Here is an 18,895-nt window from a genome sequence, read left to right on the forward strand (position 1 = left end):
TACACTTCTCTGCATGTGGCTCTTTACAACTTGAATTCTAAAATCTGGTCCGCAATTTTACATCATTGGTCCGTAGTTTTAACCTTTTGTGAGGTTTATTACATGGGACCAGTCCCCTCGCCATGTGACATATTTTTTTCAACCGTCGTCAAGCAAGCATGAACATGAAGTCTGTAGTACGTGAAATTGTTAAAGAGGAGCTTGAAAATCTAATGTCCTGCTCGTCCCTGACAGCAACTACGATAAAACCATCAGCCACAAGGTCTTCGTTGTCTTGTGTAACTAACACAAGTCATGCTAGCAGTAGTGATAGAACATCAACATCTGTTAGCACCAAGCAAAGGTGCTACTGCTCCCCGCGGAAGGACTGATTCATTGTACTTTGTTCTAGAAATATACGGTTGGGAGTTTTTTAAAAAAACTTTAGATCTTAATGAGCTAGAAGAGTTTAGCGAACTATCTGTACAAGATCAGATACAGATACAGCTCATGAATTTGTTGATTATTATATCGCCTTGATTTGTGCAGTAGAAAGATATATGTAATACAACACCTGTAACAATGTAAAATGCTTGGATTTTAGAAATATATATATCTTGTTTTTTGAAAACCACGAGATCTTTTCCCAACAAACATCACAATGTTTACTGCTACAAAAAAAATATCTTGGTTTTTGTAAATCACAATCAATGTTTATTCCCGGACAAAGTGAGGTCAATTGTAAGCCGCAAAACGTTCTAATTTCGCCGAATCGCAATTATAAAAGTTCAAAGTTAGTGGAAAGTAGATAAAAAAACAATCTCGTATTAGGCTTCTGGGACCGTATAAGAATATAGCTTGAAATTTCGCAAAGTTTTTCCTGCGAAAAATCTTATTTTAAACGCGCAGGGCCCGGGGTGTGCCATTTATTCATGAACAAGATCTGGATAAATTCATATATTAGGGACCAGATTCAGTCTGGGAAATTTTCAAGCTTATGGAAGAGAATTTTTTCGCACTTGGAAGAGAAGTGTTTCGAACGGAAGAGAACTTTGGGTATCAAAGTAGAGAAGTTTTTTATACAGAAGAGAAGTGTTCTTGTACAGAAGAGAAGTGTTGTTATACAGAAGAGAAGTGTTTTGACTAAGAAGAGAAGTGTTTTTATTGAGAAGAGAAGTGAGCCATAGGGGCCATCGTATAACTAGGCTATCGGCAGTAACTTTTCTTATTACAGCCTTCTGGTTAGTGGTCGCACCGACTTCTAAGGTTAATAATGATCTAACAAACCTCCTAGGATGTAGAAGTATTATTTTCGTAAATGTTATGGTGCGTATTGAAGATAGTGCTTTTAGTTTAACCCGATGCGCACAACGTTTTTTTCCGGCGTGTTTTTGCGAAGCAATTAAGCCTTGAGAGCAAAGCGAAATTGTGGAGCACGTTTGCTACCCCGGGAAGCACTTCATGAAAGGATCCATTTAGTCTGTGAATATGTCCTATCCGACATTGTCGCATTCTTCCCAAGACGACAACGGCATCCGACACACGACGTTAAGCAATTTATCAACATCGTAATGTTGTTAATACATAATACTGCCTGGTATACATACTACTGCCTAGCATAATATCTTTGCAATATACAGTAATACGGTGTAGTACGTAATAATATCCCGTATTTTACAATGTATTACTTTGTAGTATATTCAGAAATACACTATAATACCTTGTAGCATTCAGTAATACACTGTAATACTTTGTAGTACTCCGTAATACACTGTAATACCTTGTAGTATTCAGTAATACACTGTAATACTTTGTAGTATTCAGTAATATGCTGTAATACCTTGTAGTATTCCGTAATACACTGTAATACCTTGTAGTATTCGGTATTACACTGTAATACCTTGTAGTACACTGTAATACCTTGTAGTATTCGGTAATATGCTGTAATACTTTGTAGTATTCAGTAATACACAGTAATACCTTGTAGTATTCAGTAATACACTGTAATATCTTGTAGTATTCAGTAATGCACTGTAATACCTTGTAGTATTCAGTAATACACTTTAACACTTTGTAGTATTCAGTAATATACTGTAATACTAAGTTAGTCACAGTATTAACCTGTCCTTTTGAAAAGATTCTGATAAATATTTAAAGATTAATCGGATCACCTTTTTCACCATTCTTGTCCCCAGAGCTCTCGAAGCTAGCTCTGAACCTGTCTTGGCACGTGGTGACAAATACCCCACCATATGTGGGGTGCTTTCCTTTTTTGGATTACCTCGATGAAAATTTTAACATTTTAACAAATTTTTTGCTGCCGCAATTTTTAGTTCTTACATAAAGAACTTTTAATGCAAATTTAACCGAGTGATAGCCTTGTGGTAGAGCGTTCGCTTTCAGTGCGGGAGGTCTTGGGTTCAAACCCCGGCCGAGTCATGCCAGAGACTATAAAAGTGTGAATCTATCCTTTCTGCCTAGCGCTCAGCATGAGAATAGGATTGATATCTTAGGCGGTTGTCTAGTTGAGCGATTGATGTGCTTCCACGACTTTCGTAGCTCAAATGGGAGCTTTAAATGCGCTAGGACCCCCTTCGCAGGACCCTCGTTGATAGCAGTACCAATAGGAACTGAAGAGGCTATCCTGGGTAAATAATAGTAATAATAATAATAATAATAATAATAATGAAATGATTATAAATTTATTCTCAGGAATAAACTTTTGCGAGATTGCTTTAGAATTTCCAACATAAGTAGGACTCGAAGTACTTGAAACTTGCAAAAGCTTATGCTCCTAAAGTTGGATGAAATATAGTTAATTAACAACATTTATAAATACACGTTTTTTCACCGCGTCTTATTCCACGAGATATAAAATAGAATAGCCTATCGTTGAGCGTTAGTAGGAAACACCAATTTATATTTTTATGGGAAAATAAGTGTTTAGCAGTGTGACAGTATTTAGTTAGCTATAGCTATATATATACTTTCCAGACGAAGCTGTGAATTCCACCTGGCTTACTAAAAAACAATTCCCTACAGCATAAATAAATATTTGCATAGCATGCAGTAACTTTTAGCTAGCTCACTAGTAGAAAAGTAACGTTTGCTAGCTAAAGACCATTTCCCTTCAGCCTCCTGGCTAGTTATTGGGCCACATGTGTGCGGCACTAAAAGTTAGCTATCTAAAGAATAGTCAAATACTAACAGTGAATGTTGGCAAAACGGAAGGCCGAAGCGTTGTTTGAATTTTGATGACCTTAGCAACCCATCCACACACACAAAAAAAGTTGGTTTCACGTTGCCTCCATTTTGTAGAGCTTAAACTGCTGATCAAAAAATATGTATATGATCATGTGGTTTTGGTGAGCGCTTAATCAGATTTTGGGGTTTAAATATTTTGCTGAAGTCAGCAATCGGCCGTCAAAACCGAAAAAAAATATTTTTTAGAAATATGTATACCTGTTGCCTTCATCGTATAGATCTTGAAACGCTGATCCTGAAAATGTATAGGATCATATACTTTTGACAAACGCTTGCAGAGATATTAGGGTTTAAAGGGTTTTTGATGACGTCATTAACCCATTCATTCCAAAACGGATTTGGGGACCCAGGTTTGGGAAACTTACCCAAATTGGTCCTAAGTGGTCCCTAGTTACCCAAACGATGAAAATCATTGACGTTACCACCTCGTTTCCAAGTTATTTGAGCTCAAAGTTTTAAGTTTTTTTTGTTTTGTTTTTTTGTTTTAATCATGTATAATTTTCTTTTTCATCAACCTGTCTACAACAAAAAACACAAAAGTACATAGACGTTATATGTGGAAAGATAACAAAGAAACATATAAAAGTAAACATTGACGCAACTTGGTAATGATTTAAATTTAATATAGGATACTAGTCTATAAAAGCCCGTGGAAAAATCCACTTAGGCAAAAGGTCAATAAAAAGAGAGTTATCAGGGATTAAAAATTTTGCTGACGTCAGCAAAAACCCGTCAAAACCTTAAAAATTTTTTTTAGGAATTTGTATACCTGTTGCCTTCATCGTATAGATCTTGAAACGCTGATCAAAAAAATGTATAGGACCATGCGTCTTTGACAAATGGTTGCAGAGATATTAGGGTTTTTTGATGACGTCATCAACCCGCCTATTCCGAAACGGATTTGGGGACCTAGGTTGGGGAAAATTACCCAAATTGGTCCTAGGTGGTCCCTAGTTACCCACGCAGTAAAAAATCATTGACGTTACGACCTTGTTTCCAAGTTATTTGGCCTCAAATTTTAAGTGCCATGTAATGGCTTCATTAATTTAATATAGGATATTGACGTTAAACTAGTGTTTTTGACGTCGCACCGTAACGTCATAAAGTTTAACATTTAAGACATAATTTTTTCGGCGACTTCAAAGAAAATTTCGGCGATATTAAAGAAAAATGAGGATATCCACTATGACCGTCACATACACTTCTTATTATTATAAGAGATTCATGTTAAAGTAGTATTATTGACGTCGCGCCGTAACGTCAGAAAATTGAGGTTTTCAGACAACTTTTTCGACGACATCAAAGGAAAATGAACACATCCACTTTGCCTGTTACAGACTGACACACACACATACCCACATCTGCGCCTTCTGGGGACCAAAGTTAGAAAGCGCCTTCCCAGCCAAACGCGAAAGTAAAAAAATAAAAATGAAAAATATCTTTCTACATGAGGTTGTTATATATAATTGGTTTTGTAGCTCCTAAACATATAATCTTACCTACTCAATAATAATAAAACGGTTTTTTAGACAGATTTTAGCATGGTTCACAAAAAAGTTGGAAAGCGCCTTGTGGGCCACATGTCAAGGTTGTGAAGTTTCAAAGTGCCTTGTGGGGACAAATATTGTTTCCCATGATTATAGCTTTCTTATATCTGTCGCGATGCATCAAGTTTGTTCTGGGGAACCATGGATTGAATCCCGTTCACTGACAGACAGTATGTTAGCAATACACGAAGTAGCTTAACTTCAATTACATTACACCAATAATACTCGGCCGTCATGATGGATGGTTCGATCGTAGTGAACAATTCTCATGAATGCTTGTCTTGGCTGGAATTTCCATGACAAGCATTCATGAGAAACGCCAACGTGGGTGTTGTTAACATATTGACACACGCAGTGTAATTAGTTTGTCTGCGGCTCTGAGTTCTGGGACGGCTGACCCAATTCCGCTTACTGCCAGTCATTGTGTTGACAATTCTAAAAGTGGCTCTACTTTAATTACGTTAAAGTTTTTAATTAAACAATGTTTTTTACGGGAACAATAGAAGTTAATAATCAACCTTTATTTTTTTTCTCCGGGACTCGGAAAGTTGAGGAGTATCCCATTGTTTTGCCAGGACTTTTGAGCGCTGTCCTTGATACTTTGAGAGAAGAAAGTGTTTGCAGAAGAAACTTTTGCGGTTTTCGCGTTTTTTGGAAACTTCGCACAAGTTTATTAGCGCAAAATGTTCCAATTAGAAATGAACTCTAAGAATAATACTGCTATAAGAAAAAATTAACAAAAACTAGTTTGAATACACGTGCGATCTTTAACTTCATATAAAACGTAAGTATCGTGAGGGTTGAAGCAATTAGCTTTTCTAAAAAATGAAATATAAAATAACACATTAATACACCATTTACAGTTTTCATTTGGTATTTAATCTTAAAAGAATTTTTTCATTTACAACTATGTTTTTAAAAATAAAAAATAACTTAATACAGTACAGTTTGATCTGGTAATAATATATTTAGTAAAACACCCGTTTTAGTTCCCTCTCGAACAACTATTTAATTTAACTTTTTGGGAACAAACGTCCTTTTAATATAACTAGTGAGATGCAAATGTTCTGTGCGTTTAATAAACTTAAACTATCTAAACTTTCAAAATAACTACCGGTCAACACTATAAAATTTATATCAGAAAACAAAGCCTAAAATTAATAGACATTTCCTGAAGCTTTTTAGTCACTGGGAGAATGTGATACTTGAATTTCTAAAAACTTGATAGAGAAATTTTTAAGTTCACAAAGCAAACATATATATATAAATAACCTGCTAAAACGATGAGCATAAATCATGATTATAAGAACCAACCTAGAAAGTCTTTTGGTGCTGATTTTCCAATGAGCTACTTTAACGACATTGAAAATGATAAAACGGGTGCAAGTACAGTTTTCATTAAAAGTGACGAACCTCATAATTTATTTTCTACAAAATAAACGTTTATACAGGTTAGAAGTTCTTGGCTCAACCACTATACATTAGACTCTTTATTCATTTGAATTCAGGGCCAACACACAGCTATTGAAATCAAGAGGGTTACATTAACAAGACGGTGCAAACTCAAAGTCGAACCGAGGCGCAAAGAAAATCTGCCTTTAAACGCCCTCTTTAAAATTTAAATCAAATTTTTTAAGCGCTCAGTAAAGTAGATTTTACAACTTCGTGAATTCGATAACGGAATGTTCCAAATAAATTAAATTCGAATTATAAGAGGTCAGCCCAAAAAGAATTTCTGCCATAAAAGTCCTTTGTAAAAGACTTGTTTTTTATTTTCCCTTCGTTTCTCTGGACCACGCTCCCGACTCAACCCTTCCTATTTTTTACTTATAAAGTAATCAATCTCAATATAGTGTGTGACAATGAAAATAATATTGTACAATATAGTTTTAAAAGTTGCCGATGTTTTAGTAAGTAGACATAACACCTTTCAAGATGTTTGTAAATTGGCTGCGAAAACTGTGAAACTTTGGCCAAGAAAGGGAACAAATTTCTGTCAGACCGGTAGGAGTATGAAACTAAAAAACTATACAGCCTGTTTTAAATTTTTGTTTTCTTTAAGACATTTTGCGTTTCAGGTACTTTGAACCTCAAAACAAGCATATGCGATGGAGTCTAATAATGACACATTTATAGTCTTGTCATTTGACAGCCATGTTTTTGTTTCTACACTTCCCAGACCTCACACAATATTTTACTACTGTGAAAATCATCACACCAACCCTTTTATTACACAACAAACAACAATAGAGAACGTACAACAATTGAAAAATTAGAAAAAGAAGTACGCAATATTTTAATTTTCTTTATAAACTTGTTTTGTTTGTTTAAAAAAAAATCTTCCCTTGACTGTTGCAGATGTAAGTGTACACAAGAAGCACTTCTTTGAATTAAAAAGAAAGTAAAATTTTCATAGTTTCGGACATTAATGATAATTGTGAAAGAAACACTTTTAGAAAACTTTATTCATTGGAGGAAGTATATATTACATTGTGTGGCCAGGGTCGCGCTAAATAACGCACTTACTTACTACATGTACCATGGGCGTATTGTCATGACTTTTTTTACAGGGTAAAAAACATACAGGACAAGACTAAAGCATTTTAACTTACCGTAGAGACTTTTGGTGCAATCGTAATAGGCATCTTGGTGTTTTTATTCTAAGATGAATTTTATAAGAACATTACAAAAATGTTATAATTTGTTGTTTCTTTCTTTATAACTAACTAACTAACTAACTAACTAACTGTTCTCCAAGGAAGATTGCTGTCACCATAAGAATATCTTAATTCGGTTCCGGCCACTATTTCGTTAACAAGAACGAACAGACAGAAATGGACTCTGCCATTAACTTCTATAGGGCGCATTTTCGAATTATAAAACGCCACTGCGCTATCGTTGACGTATTTACCTAACCGCTCTGAGAAGGTTCCGTCAATACTATAATCAAAAAAAAATGTGAGAGTAGAAACGAGAGAATGATGTACATCTATTATTCTCGCATGAAAATTTTTCCAAATTCTAGTTTAACGAAAAAAAAGTCGGCAAAAAGTGACTAAATTTTGTGCAAGTGAACAACATTTTTGCCGACCAAAAAATTCTTACTGACTTTTTTTACCGATAAGGTATATCTGGCTAATACTTACAAACATTTGTTGAAAAAAAACAAGAATGAACCAAATTTAGCGTTATAGCGTTGCTGCTTTTTTTCTTCTTCCTCGGCGCTAATAAGTTCCCCAGGATACTCCAATAAGAACTCCCCCATCGTAAAATTCTTTTCTGCGAAAACTCCGAAACCTAAAAAATTATTTTAACTTAATTAGCTACTTTGTACATTGCGAACTTGCTGCCTGGTAGTAAAGCAAAACTACATTTACTAAACAGAGTGCAATTCGCGATTAATTTTTAGTTAGTAGTTTATAAAAGCGAACGAAATAAAAGAAAACAGGGTAATAAATGTCCTCTGTGCCACGTTAAATCCAGTGTCGCAGGGGCATTTTTTTAAAACACGTTTTTTTAAAAAGGAACATAAAAAATAACTATATTATTTCATAATCTCTTTAAAACACACCAATTTTATCTAAATTTAAGGCATTTTCCGGCAATTAAGAGGTAATGATTAGACACTGAACTGCTAATAGAATGATTCAAAAGATATGTCTCCACTGGGTGATATTTGCGCCGATTTTTGCGACAAAAAGTAGAAACCAATTCAACTTTTTGTCATGACGACAATCGCGACCAAACCAATCAAATTCCAGTATTTATGACGATCGTCATAAAAATCGTCTAGTGATCGTCTATGATTTGCAAGCAGCACAATAGCTAAAAAAATAAATCAAGTAACCATAGGCAATATGTCTTAACAATAAAAAAGTAAATTTTCACGATTGAAAACATATTAACTCTTTACTGCTTTAGCGCTTCATAAGAAGCTCAATTTCATAAATTGCACTCTAAAGGAGTTACGGATTAATTTGTACTTATAAAGGGCGTCGTTTCAATAGTATCTCATAATCATTCTATTAAGGACAAAATTTGTATAAACATTTACAACTGTGCGCAAACTGCAGTGTTCATGAGGTTAAAGGATATGTTATTAAGCATTTGAATTGACTTAGAATTATATTTTTCAAATTACGTAATTTTTATTGAACTTGTCAAATTAAGCACAGCGAAAACACGTGTTGATCATCCACGAAATTAAATGCCCCGAAAACTTTAAAAACCACCCAAACTATGAAATTTTATTGTACTTTTGCTGTTGCCCCATTTAGGTTTATTTCACTTTGCAATTAAGGACAAAGAGGTCACGTGTTCTAAAATGGGGAAAATTAATGGGGAGATTATTTTGCAAAATTTCTTAAAATTGCTGGATAATTTTTCTTCCCTGAATTTTTCGTCCGCCGAGATATTGCATTCCATTGTATTTTGCTTCTGCTAACTTTAAAATACCTCTTCTACTAATTCCTTGAAAATTCTATCTCCCAAAAATAAAGGTTATATTATTAATACAAGAAATGCGTAGTGACTAATTTTCTTTCGTTGGTAAACTTCCATCCGCAAAAACTTCTACACCATTTTTCTTTTAATTTCTTCGTACTTCACAAAAATTAATTCCGCAAAAATTAATTCCGCAAAAATATACTCCGCAAAATGAAGTATTTGGGGACTACTCATCCGCAAAAATATGGTTCGCAAAAATTTATTCCTCAAATAATTTGTGCGCATAAGATAATTGTTTTTGGCATTTAAGAATGTGTGGTTTTTTGTAATACTCAGCATACCTATTTCTTTATTTATGTAATATTTTCTCAGCCCGTCCTGATCTACACCTTTCGTTACATGAGCCACTGCCACTTCATTATGATCGATTTTGGCTCTCTTTCTGCGACCCTACAATATTAAAATACTCATATTAACACTATGCCCAAAAAGTTTAATCTTATTAAATTTTATTTCTTTGGAGATAGAGTGCACAAGACAATCTTAAAGAAGAACGAACAATGTGTTTTTTAGTTGTTTTAAAAGCAGTAAATTGTGCTTTTTGCTTTATTTTTACATTATTTTTTGTAGTTATCGAGTTATTAAGAGACAAAGAATATAGATTGAGTTAAACTGTATTCGAGTTATCCGGCGTAATTATAAAGAGTTTGATAAGCAAAACCCTTAGGAAATCAAAAAAAGTTTAAATAGCCCATATTCGAGTTAAGCGGCACCTACTGTAAAAAGAAAATTGTTTCTTAGCAGTAAATGTAGATTCGCCTGATTTTGTTCTTATAATCTTTAAAAAAAATTCTTGGCAAAATGTCAGATTCAACATTCCTATAAACTGGGTTCTGATTAAAAAACGTATATACCGTGGAGATTTCACTCTGGTTTTACCAAAAACAGCAGTAGTTTAAAATTATGTAAAATGTTTCTCAATAATCAGTGTCTCAAGAGAAGGCTATAGGCCGCATAAAGGAAAGCAGTAAAAATCTTTCTCAAAAAAATATCCCCTAATTTACAATCTTACAGGCGATATATCAATCGGAATAAAAATATTAGTAATAGCAATAACATGAATTTGAGAGTGATTTGTGTTGTTGGGATTATTTTCGAATTAAGATTTTCACGGTTCTGATAACTTCCTAAAAATCTATTTTTTTTGCAATAAATCAAAAAAATATTTTCCTTTTATCGATATTGATAAAATACGTTGTACAATAACACTTCCGCCAATCAAACGGTATTCACATTTTACAATTTTATAAAACCGGGTAGTCTATCAGAAAAAATTAAAATCAGTCATATATATATAATTACAGCATGTAGAGCATTTCATTACTGATCTAAGCCTAACCTGTCTACAAGCCATTAAGATTGATAATTGAAAACTGGGATTCTATGAGAAAAAATAAATAAATTAGGTGTCGTAAACTGAACACATATTTTATACTGTAGCAAGCGTAATTTGGTGTCGGAGTTCAATATTATTTCAGATATTTGAATTTTAATATACATATTACTAATTTAGACAATAACTATATAACTTTGTTGTCATTTCATTGGTTTCCATACTTTGTTTTGCTAAAAAATAAACTGCCTACCACATTTTTTTCAGCAAATAATTTGTACCTCACTAATTATTTGTGGAAGAAAATGTGGTCATCTGCAAAAATTTCTTCCACGATAAATTTGTATCCTTAAGGTGTTCTCTATATATACAGTTTAGCTTAAAAAATAGCATTTTTGAAAGAAGTAAAATAAATAAAAAACTGGGACTTTGTGAAGAACAATTAATCGTTTTACATACATCTTTCACAATTCTTTGAAAAGCTTTAAATTATATTTATAACATTATATATGTTTAAAAATGCTTTTTAGTAATGTATGAATAAAAAAACTTCCATTTACTATTGCCAAAAATATCGCGATTTATAAAACCAAGCTCAAAAGGTATTAAAGTATACTTTAGTTGTTTCAGGATTGGCAAAAAACCTGTTTTATACACATTTTATTCACATTCTCATACAATATTAACAAAAAGCTGAACATAACGCCTATACAGTACTTTCACAGGCAACAATTTTTCTTCCTAAATATATATATTGTCTTTGTTAAAACACTATGGAGCTCATTAATCAACCTGATATATACAGAGATTCAGCTACAAAAGTTTACAAATCCTAATCTATAACAATTCTCTGCAATTATTGATGGTGTACAAAGCAGGTATAGGCAAATTAAATTTTAGGTCAACATATTTTTACAGAATTAACGTGAGAAAAATGAATTTGAAAGACTGAGGTAGCTGCTTCTGGGACATATATTTTAATAATATAATACAACAGTCAGGGAAAACTTTCAAATATGCCGTTACTATATGCTGTTAAGTATCAATTAAGCATTTGGTACATCCTATAAGCAGCAAATCACTTTATTTAAACCATTAAAAACAAAATACTTTAAAATTCACGCACTAAGTCTCGTCTTTCTTTTGGTGTGCAGAAGAAAAGTATGCATGCCCACCTCCAATTATTTTAAAGCAATAAAAAAATTTGATGTAGGGAACACATGCTTAAATAGACGGCAATATCCATCTTGCTTTCATTTAACCAAAACCGCATGTACAGGCAATGGTGACAAACCGCAGTGTGGTATTAAAATTTTCAACAAAATCCTAAAGTACTTGTGACTTATATATATAAGAACCTTGAAATTATTTATATTAAATTTTTGCTGGCACTTTATAACGGCACTACAACATCAAAAAAAACAAAAAGTCGAACAGCATTATTTTAAATCAGTTATGTTACTTGTTCTGATAGTCACGACTTCCATTTCAAAAATATCTCGTTTTCGCAAGAAACAACTTTGAATCAATTATTCCTATACCTTGGCTGAAAGCATGCTATCTTATTAACCGTTTGTTAAATAAACATGGTTTTGCGTACAATGCTAAATTTTAAGATACTCTCTAAGTTTAACCCAGCATATTTACACTGTAATTTCTTTAAGGTGTACTGGGTGTTCAATTTAAAGGTATATATACTATTTATACTGCAACAGTATATTTAAAAGTTTTCTCTGACTGTACAAGGCAAGATCAAACTGCCGCTATTTTTTATTGTGTAAAAAATATGGAGCAACTTTGAAATTAGTACAAAAAAATCTTGGTTACATATCATGTAAAAGCTGCAACTCAGATAGACAAATACACAATATAATCATGTCCACTCTAAAAAATAAAATTTCTATATGCACTTGCTTTTGATGCTAGCTGGCAAAATGCCTGGAAAATTAACATAAACTTGAAGATGGATAAATAAGAAATTCTTGTCCTTGTATTATAAGTGCATAGTAACTCAAGAGTAACGGCCATGACTTTAATAAAATACTTAGCTTGCCAGTTAGCTTGTAGTTAGTTATAGCTAGCTATATATTAAAGGGAAAAAATTCATCTTGAAGTCAATTTTCAGCAAAAAAAAGGAAGCGTAAAAAAGGCTGCCTAGAGAACCAGTTGGAAAGTAAAAATATCATACCTTGAGTTCCTCAATCTTTTAGCCAATCTTTTAGTTTTCCGACTGTCAGAGATGAAAGTGAAGTCGCGAATATGTACTGCAACAACGGTCCCCACAAGGCAAGTGTGTAAATTTACACATCAATCCCAACCATGCTACCTATGGTCCCCACAAGACCGTGTGTTAAATTTCACAATGGTCACAATCGAAGTTGTGCAAATAACGCGGGATATGTGCATATGTTTTCATGACTTTAAAAGGCTCTGCTTTTTTTCTTCGTTTTTCTTGAACTTCGCCATACTTGTGTTGTCATTTTGAAAATTTGTTTACGGCAAAAGTGCTGACTAAGCGCAATCTGCTGCTTTCGTACTTTACAGAACGTTCGGTTTACGACAGACCCAATCCAAATCCCTGGCCCTTTCTTATTTAATTTTTTGACTTGAGATAATATGCCCTAAAGGACCACTAAATATTACTCGTATTAATTTCCACTATAAATCATAAAAATTGTGAATGAAGCATATTTCTGCGCGTTATTAATTTTAGAAATTTTTATCTTATTTTATTATCTTAAAGAGGACAAATTTTTGGCGTAAAAAAAACTTGGCGGAATTGGCAGATTTAACAAAAAATCCGCTAAATTAAATTCCTCCAAAATTAAACTTTATTACAGTTTGTCAATTTAAATCCCTGCCGAAATGATATTTTTTTCGCTATCCGTCGATTTCTTCGTGTTTCTGCAAGAAATTCTCGTCCCCAAAGCTCTTGCATGAGAAGATTATAATTGACGACGGTATTGGCGACGAGCGACTTTCTTTTTTATCTAAGTTATTAATGTAAAAAGTCGATTGATTTACAAAGAAACAAATAAGAATACATACGTTTAAATTTTTTTCGTCATCCGTTCAATTAAATTCCTTCAAAATTAGATATTTTCGTTATCTGCTAAATGTAATATTTTTTGGTATCCGCCAAATTAAATTTCGCTAATTCCGCCAAATTTTTCTTCGACCAAATTTTCTTCCCGCCAAAATTTGCTCCCTTGAGAATAAATTTAGCCACGGAGCAAATATGATTTCTAGGAATTCGTGGCACTTTTCTGCTAACGATGAGTTCATCTGTGATTAAGTAGGTACTTTTACGTTCACACTATGGGCTAAAGTCTTAGCGGTCTCACTATGCTGAACTCATCGTTATCCCATAGTGACAACCAAACTCTACTGCCTATTGTTATATATCTCACAAAAACATTTGCACGCTTAGGGCCCATTTATGAAAACATCACCTTTAGCATACACGCCTTCTGGGGAACATTTATGAAAATCTTACTTTTAACACGCAATCCTAAGGCCCATTCATAATAACGACACACACGCCTAATGGGGACCATTTAGGAAAACGTTTTTTTTTGACACACACACCTTTTGGGGACCATTTATGAAAACGTTATTTTTGACACACACGCTTTGTGGGGACCATTTATGAGAATGTTATCTTTGATACACACTCCTTATATGACCATTTATGTAAAGGTCGCATTTGAATCACACACGCCTTCTCGGGACCATTTTAAAAATGTCACATTTCATACATACGCCTTGTAGGGACCATTTTGAAAATGTCACATTTGATACACACGCCTTCTGGGAACAATCTATTAAATGGTCACCATTGATACACACGCCTTGTGGGGACCATTGTGAAAATGTCACATTTGACACACACGCCTTGTGGGGACCATTTTGAATATGTCACATTTCGCACACACGCCTTGTGGGGATCATTTTGAAAATGTCACATTTGATACATAAGCCTTGTGGGGATCATTTTGAAAATGTCACATTTGATACACACGCCTTGTGGGGACCATTTTGAATATGTCACATTTCAAACACACGCCTTCTGGGAACCATCTATTAAATGGTCACCATTGATACACACGCCTTGTGGGGACCATTGTGAAAATGTCACATTTGATACATAAGCCTTGTGGGGATCATTTTGAAAATGTCACATTTGATACACACGCCTTGTGGGGACCATTTTGAATATGTCACATTTCAAACACACGCCTTCTGGGAACCATCTATTAAATGGTCACCATTGATACACACGCCTTGTGGGGACCATTGTGAAAATGTGATAGCTTTGACTGGCTGGAGAGACGGATGTACGGTAAAGATATACCTTAGGTTGATTAGCTAATTTTCGCGAAGGGTTTTTGATAAGACAAGAATCCTGGGATTACGCCTATAGTTGTCAGGTAAAAAAGATACACATTTTGTGATATTTTTTAACCAATATAGATTTTATTTTTGCGAATCTAACAGTATTTTTACAGTATTTTTATTGAAATAAGGTACTTTTCAGGGCTGTAGCTGACACCTACATCTTCATTTATTTTTATGAGAGGACATGGAAAAAATTTTGAGATTTTAAACTTGATGTTGGGTAAAAACGCTTCCTCTCTGCACAGGTTTCTTTCATATGAACTGACGAAAAATATTGCTACCGCCTTCCTTTTCAAATACTGATAGAATACGTTAAAATTTTAAAATTCAATTTTTAGATTATTATGGTAATATCAAATCAACAACAAAAATTTAACTCAACGCATTTTTCACAGAATCAATTGCAAAGTTGTAAAATCCTACTGAAAAATAAAAAAATAAGAGCAGTTCAGCCAGAAGCTCCTGGCTTTTATAGAAAATTGTACTTAACAGCTGAATTTATATGGAACATTTAAGCTACAGATTTTACATATAGTATATTTTTTAAAAAAAATGTTAAAATTTTCACTCGATATTTTTAAAATTAATCTGGGAACTTCTGGAAGCCTGAAACAAAACTTGTTATGTATAATATATATATACTAGTCGTTAGCCCGTGGAAAAATCCACGGGTTCGCCCGTCGCAGCTACCATTTGGCGTGACAGACAGACAGACGGACGGACATTATAATATAGATAATATATAAAATTGAAGATTCCAATATTTTTGTATAAAAACAACTTTATAAAAACATCAGCCTCAAATTTTGCTAAAAAGCAAACAGCCCAAGGCTCAAATCATCGGTTTCAAAAAAAAGGAGAAAAAAATAGTAAATAAAATAATAAAATAAATACAACCCTGGAAAATAAAAAAAGAATCAATGTATGTACCTCTCCTGCAATTATCTCTTAAGCAATTGTTTTTGCTTGTGCTCGTTTGTGATAGTTTATAAACATAATTATAAAAGTTGAATTAGCAACAAAAAAACCCAATTTTTTTATATAAAAACATAACTTCCAGAGAACTTTTAAAAAAGTATATAAATAAAAAACAAAATAATATTAATGAATTCTGCAGAACAACAACAAATCAGGTTCGAAAAGACTCGAGAAAGTAGAACAGCTAGCTTCAAGAAGGATTTTTTTGGTTCTTTAGAAACAACTCATAGTACTAAGATATGTACGAAATTAAATGAGTGAGTAGTATAACGTGCCAAACGCCCTAAAATGTTTTAACATGCTATTTTTTGATATCTCTAAATCGTGTCGCGGTTTAATTTATTTTATTTATTAATAAATAAAACTTGACAGCAAAATTCCAGTGCACTGGACGTGGATATTGTTTTTCCGATATTCATTACTTCATTAAAGAAAATTAACATGCAAAAATTAGTCCACGCAAAGAAATCTTCCACAATCACTTACAGAGAAAATATACTACTAACTACTGAAAATAAACTTGATGGTAAAAAATTATACGAAATCGGTCGAATAAATACAAAAGTAGGACTGCTTCCTAACACATCGACAGGAAGGAAGGTATTCTAGTAGTTTGAAAGGAAGAATGATAAAATGTACACTTTTCGATTTGAGTCTTTTGAATACGTGCTTTTCTACGTATAAGATAGTCACCAGTCACAGGAATAATCATAAATATAGGTAAGAACTAAAGTCTTCGTTTTCATTTGGTTCTTCCAAGTAGTTTGGCTACTAGAAAGTGTAGTAACCCGAGTGGACACGAGCCTCCAGACTGTTTTTTTTGTTGGGTCTATGAAGTTTATACTTTCCCATTGAAAAAGTATGCAGAAGTATTAAGTTTTTGAAGTATATATTGATTTTACTTTTAAGCTTACAAGACTTTATATGATAATAAACCATGATAAAGGTAAAATAAAACCAGGAGACACTCCTATATATATGTTGAATTTAATTTTAGACGCTAAACTAATTTCGGCTGCTGCTACTTAACAAATCATTTCCTGCATATCGTTTAAAATTTGAAACAGTAAAATCTGACCTGAGCCTGGAACTTCTTATTTTTTGAGCCTTTTTTAGCCTGATTTGTTCGCTTCAGAATAAAGCTTCATTTTGTTCTTATTTATGAATTTTTTGTGTTTATAAGAAAAACACAAGAGCTCTTTGCTTTGAGATCAACCTCTGGCCCCATCTGGTCACGTGATGCTTCTCATTGGTCTACTTGATTTAACATAAACAAATGGCAGCTTATCTTATATTTTTAAGCATAAATTTGGCGATTTAAATCTAGCAAGAATATAAATTGGCTATACTAGGTAGCGTTAAAGCACACTTGGACGACCACCCTTGTGTAAAATGTTTAATCATATGGTCATATCTTGCGTTATCTCGAACATTTTCTCGAACAAATTTAATTCAAAAATAGGAAAGGAAAAAAGGTCAGGCGGCTATAAGAATTGCAATGAAAGACAACAAAAGATTATGTCTTTAAGAAAATGTACGCCCAGAATTTATTTAGAAAATTAAAACAAATTGAAGCATAAAGTATTCCAAAATACCTCCTTCCTAGGGCATTTTGCCCTTTTAGCGCCCAAAGGACCCTGGGGATGCTAAATTAGCATTACTACGTAGTGAGCTTTAAAACACTATTGTAAGAAGAGCAATTTAATTTTTAATTTCTTTCCCCACTTTACACTCGCTAGCAAATTTCCAAGTAATAGAAATATATGCCTTTATAAAAAAATTGTTTTGGTTAAATTCATCAATTAAATTTCTTTCTATAGCAACTTGAAGACGGTGTAACCCGTGATGATGTATAACCGCTACACTAACATACTCGTTCACACAAAAACGTTAAAAAGTAATAAACGGTGTGGATAATGTACTGTGAAATACAAAGCCCGAGATCAAAAGTACCGACCGAGCTTGCGATATTTGTACTCTTAACTAAGGGCATTTTATTTTAAAGTGCAACACCAAAACCGCTCAGATATTTTGAAATAATTCATACGATTTTTGGCCAACCAGAGCGCGCGAAAATCCGTCGTTTATATCTTTCAAAGTATTTCTTACATATCGACATCGAAGAGATAAGCGTCAGGACTCCTGGCTAATGGAACCAGGAATATTTCTCTCATTAGCCAAATTTCTCAGCGAATCTTACGCATTTTTTTGCAATTCACCCATCAGCATCACTCTAAAATGCAGTAAAATTCCAAAACCTTGGTCAAGAGCACGGTTTTGATTTTTGTGTGCAAAATAATAAATTATAATTCCGTTTTGCAGGAACAGGGAACGGCACAATCTCAAATAATTTTAGAAATAAGAACACAATTAGCGGAGAGAAAAGTAAATCTTTTTTGTAAGAACCATTTTATAAGAACACGAGCCCAATATTTTGCTAAAAAATAAGAACAGAATAAGGTTCAGGTTCAAATCATTGCTCTCAAAGGTAAAAACAACACGCTTCAGTTTATATTTTCAAGAACTTTCTTTTTACCAAAATTATGATTTCTTTTTCCTTCTTACATAAATTGTGAAAATTAGTTGAATAAAATTAAGCAACCATTAAGCAACTTTAGATCTACATATTGACTAAAAAATCTTAAGTTGCCTATTAAAAACAAAACAAAACGTGCAGGAATCAATGCGTTATCAGAAGAATCAATTAACACAAAATTTTAAATGTAAACAAACTTAGTGGTAATAAGCATGTATACACATTATATCTATCCACACTTACACGATCTGATGAAGTGTTAGTGGCGCAGCAGTCAATTAGAATTAGCAACTTTTTCCCAGAACCTTTTTGCCTACCTATACTTTCTGGTGAACATGGTTGGTCGCGGTTGAG

At 33.3% G+C, this 18,895-nt stretch overlaps 1 protein-coding gene across 2 annotated transcripts; it reads right to left on the reverse strand.

The window, feature by feature from the left end:
* Positions 1-8,435: 8,435 nt before the first annotated feature.
* LOC130647694 (uncharacterized) lies at positions 8,436-10,653 on the reverse strand. Of its 2 annotated transcripts, XM_057453640.1 has the most exons (3): positions 10,636-10,653; positions 9,578-9,686; positions 8,436-8,615 (listed from the first exon to the last, which is right to left on the reverse strand). In XM_057453640.1, the coding sequence occupies exons 1-3, from the start codon at positions 10,648-10,650 to the stop codon at positions 8,503-8,505; spliced, it is 237 nt and encodes a 78-aa protein (XP_057309623.1). In that variant the 5' UTR covers positions 10,651-10,653; the 3' UTR covers positions 8,436-8,502. The 2 variants fall into 2 exon arrangements, with proteins under 2 accessions (XP_057309623.1, XP_057309622.1); XM_057453639.1 differs by lacking the exon at positions 8,436-8,615 and having other exon boundaries at positions 8,625-9,686.
* Positions 10,654-18,895: the final 8,242 nt, after the last annotated feature.

The sequence above is a fragment of the Hydractinia symbiolongicarpus genome, chromosome 6 (genome assembly GCF_029227915.1).
Source record: "Hydractinia symbiolongicarpus strain clone_291-10 chromosome 6, HSymV2.1, whole genome shotgun sequence".
NCBI lineage: Eukaryota > Metazoa > Cnidaria > Hydrozoa > Anthoathecata > Hydractiniidae > Hydractinia > Hydractinia symbiolongicarpus.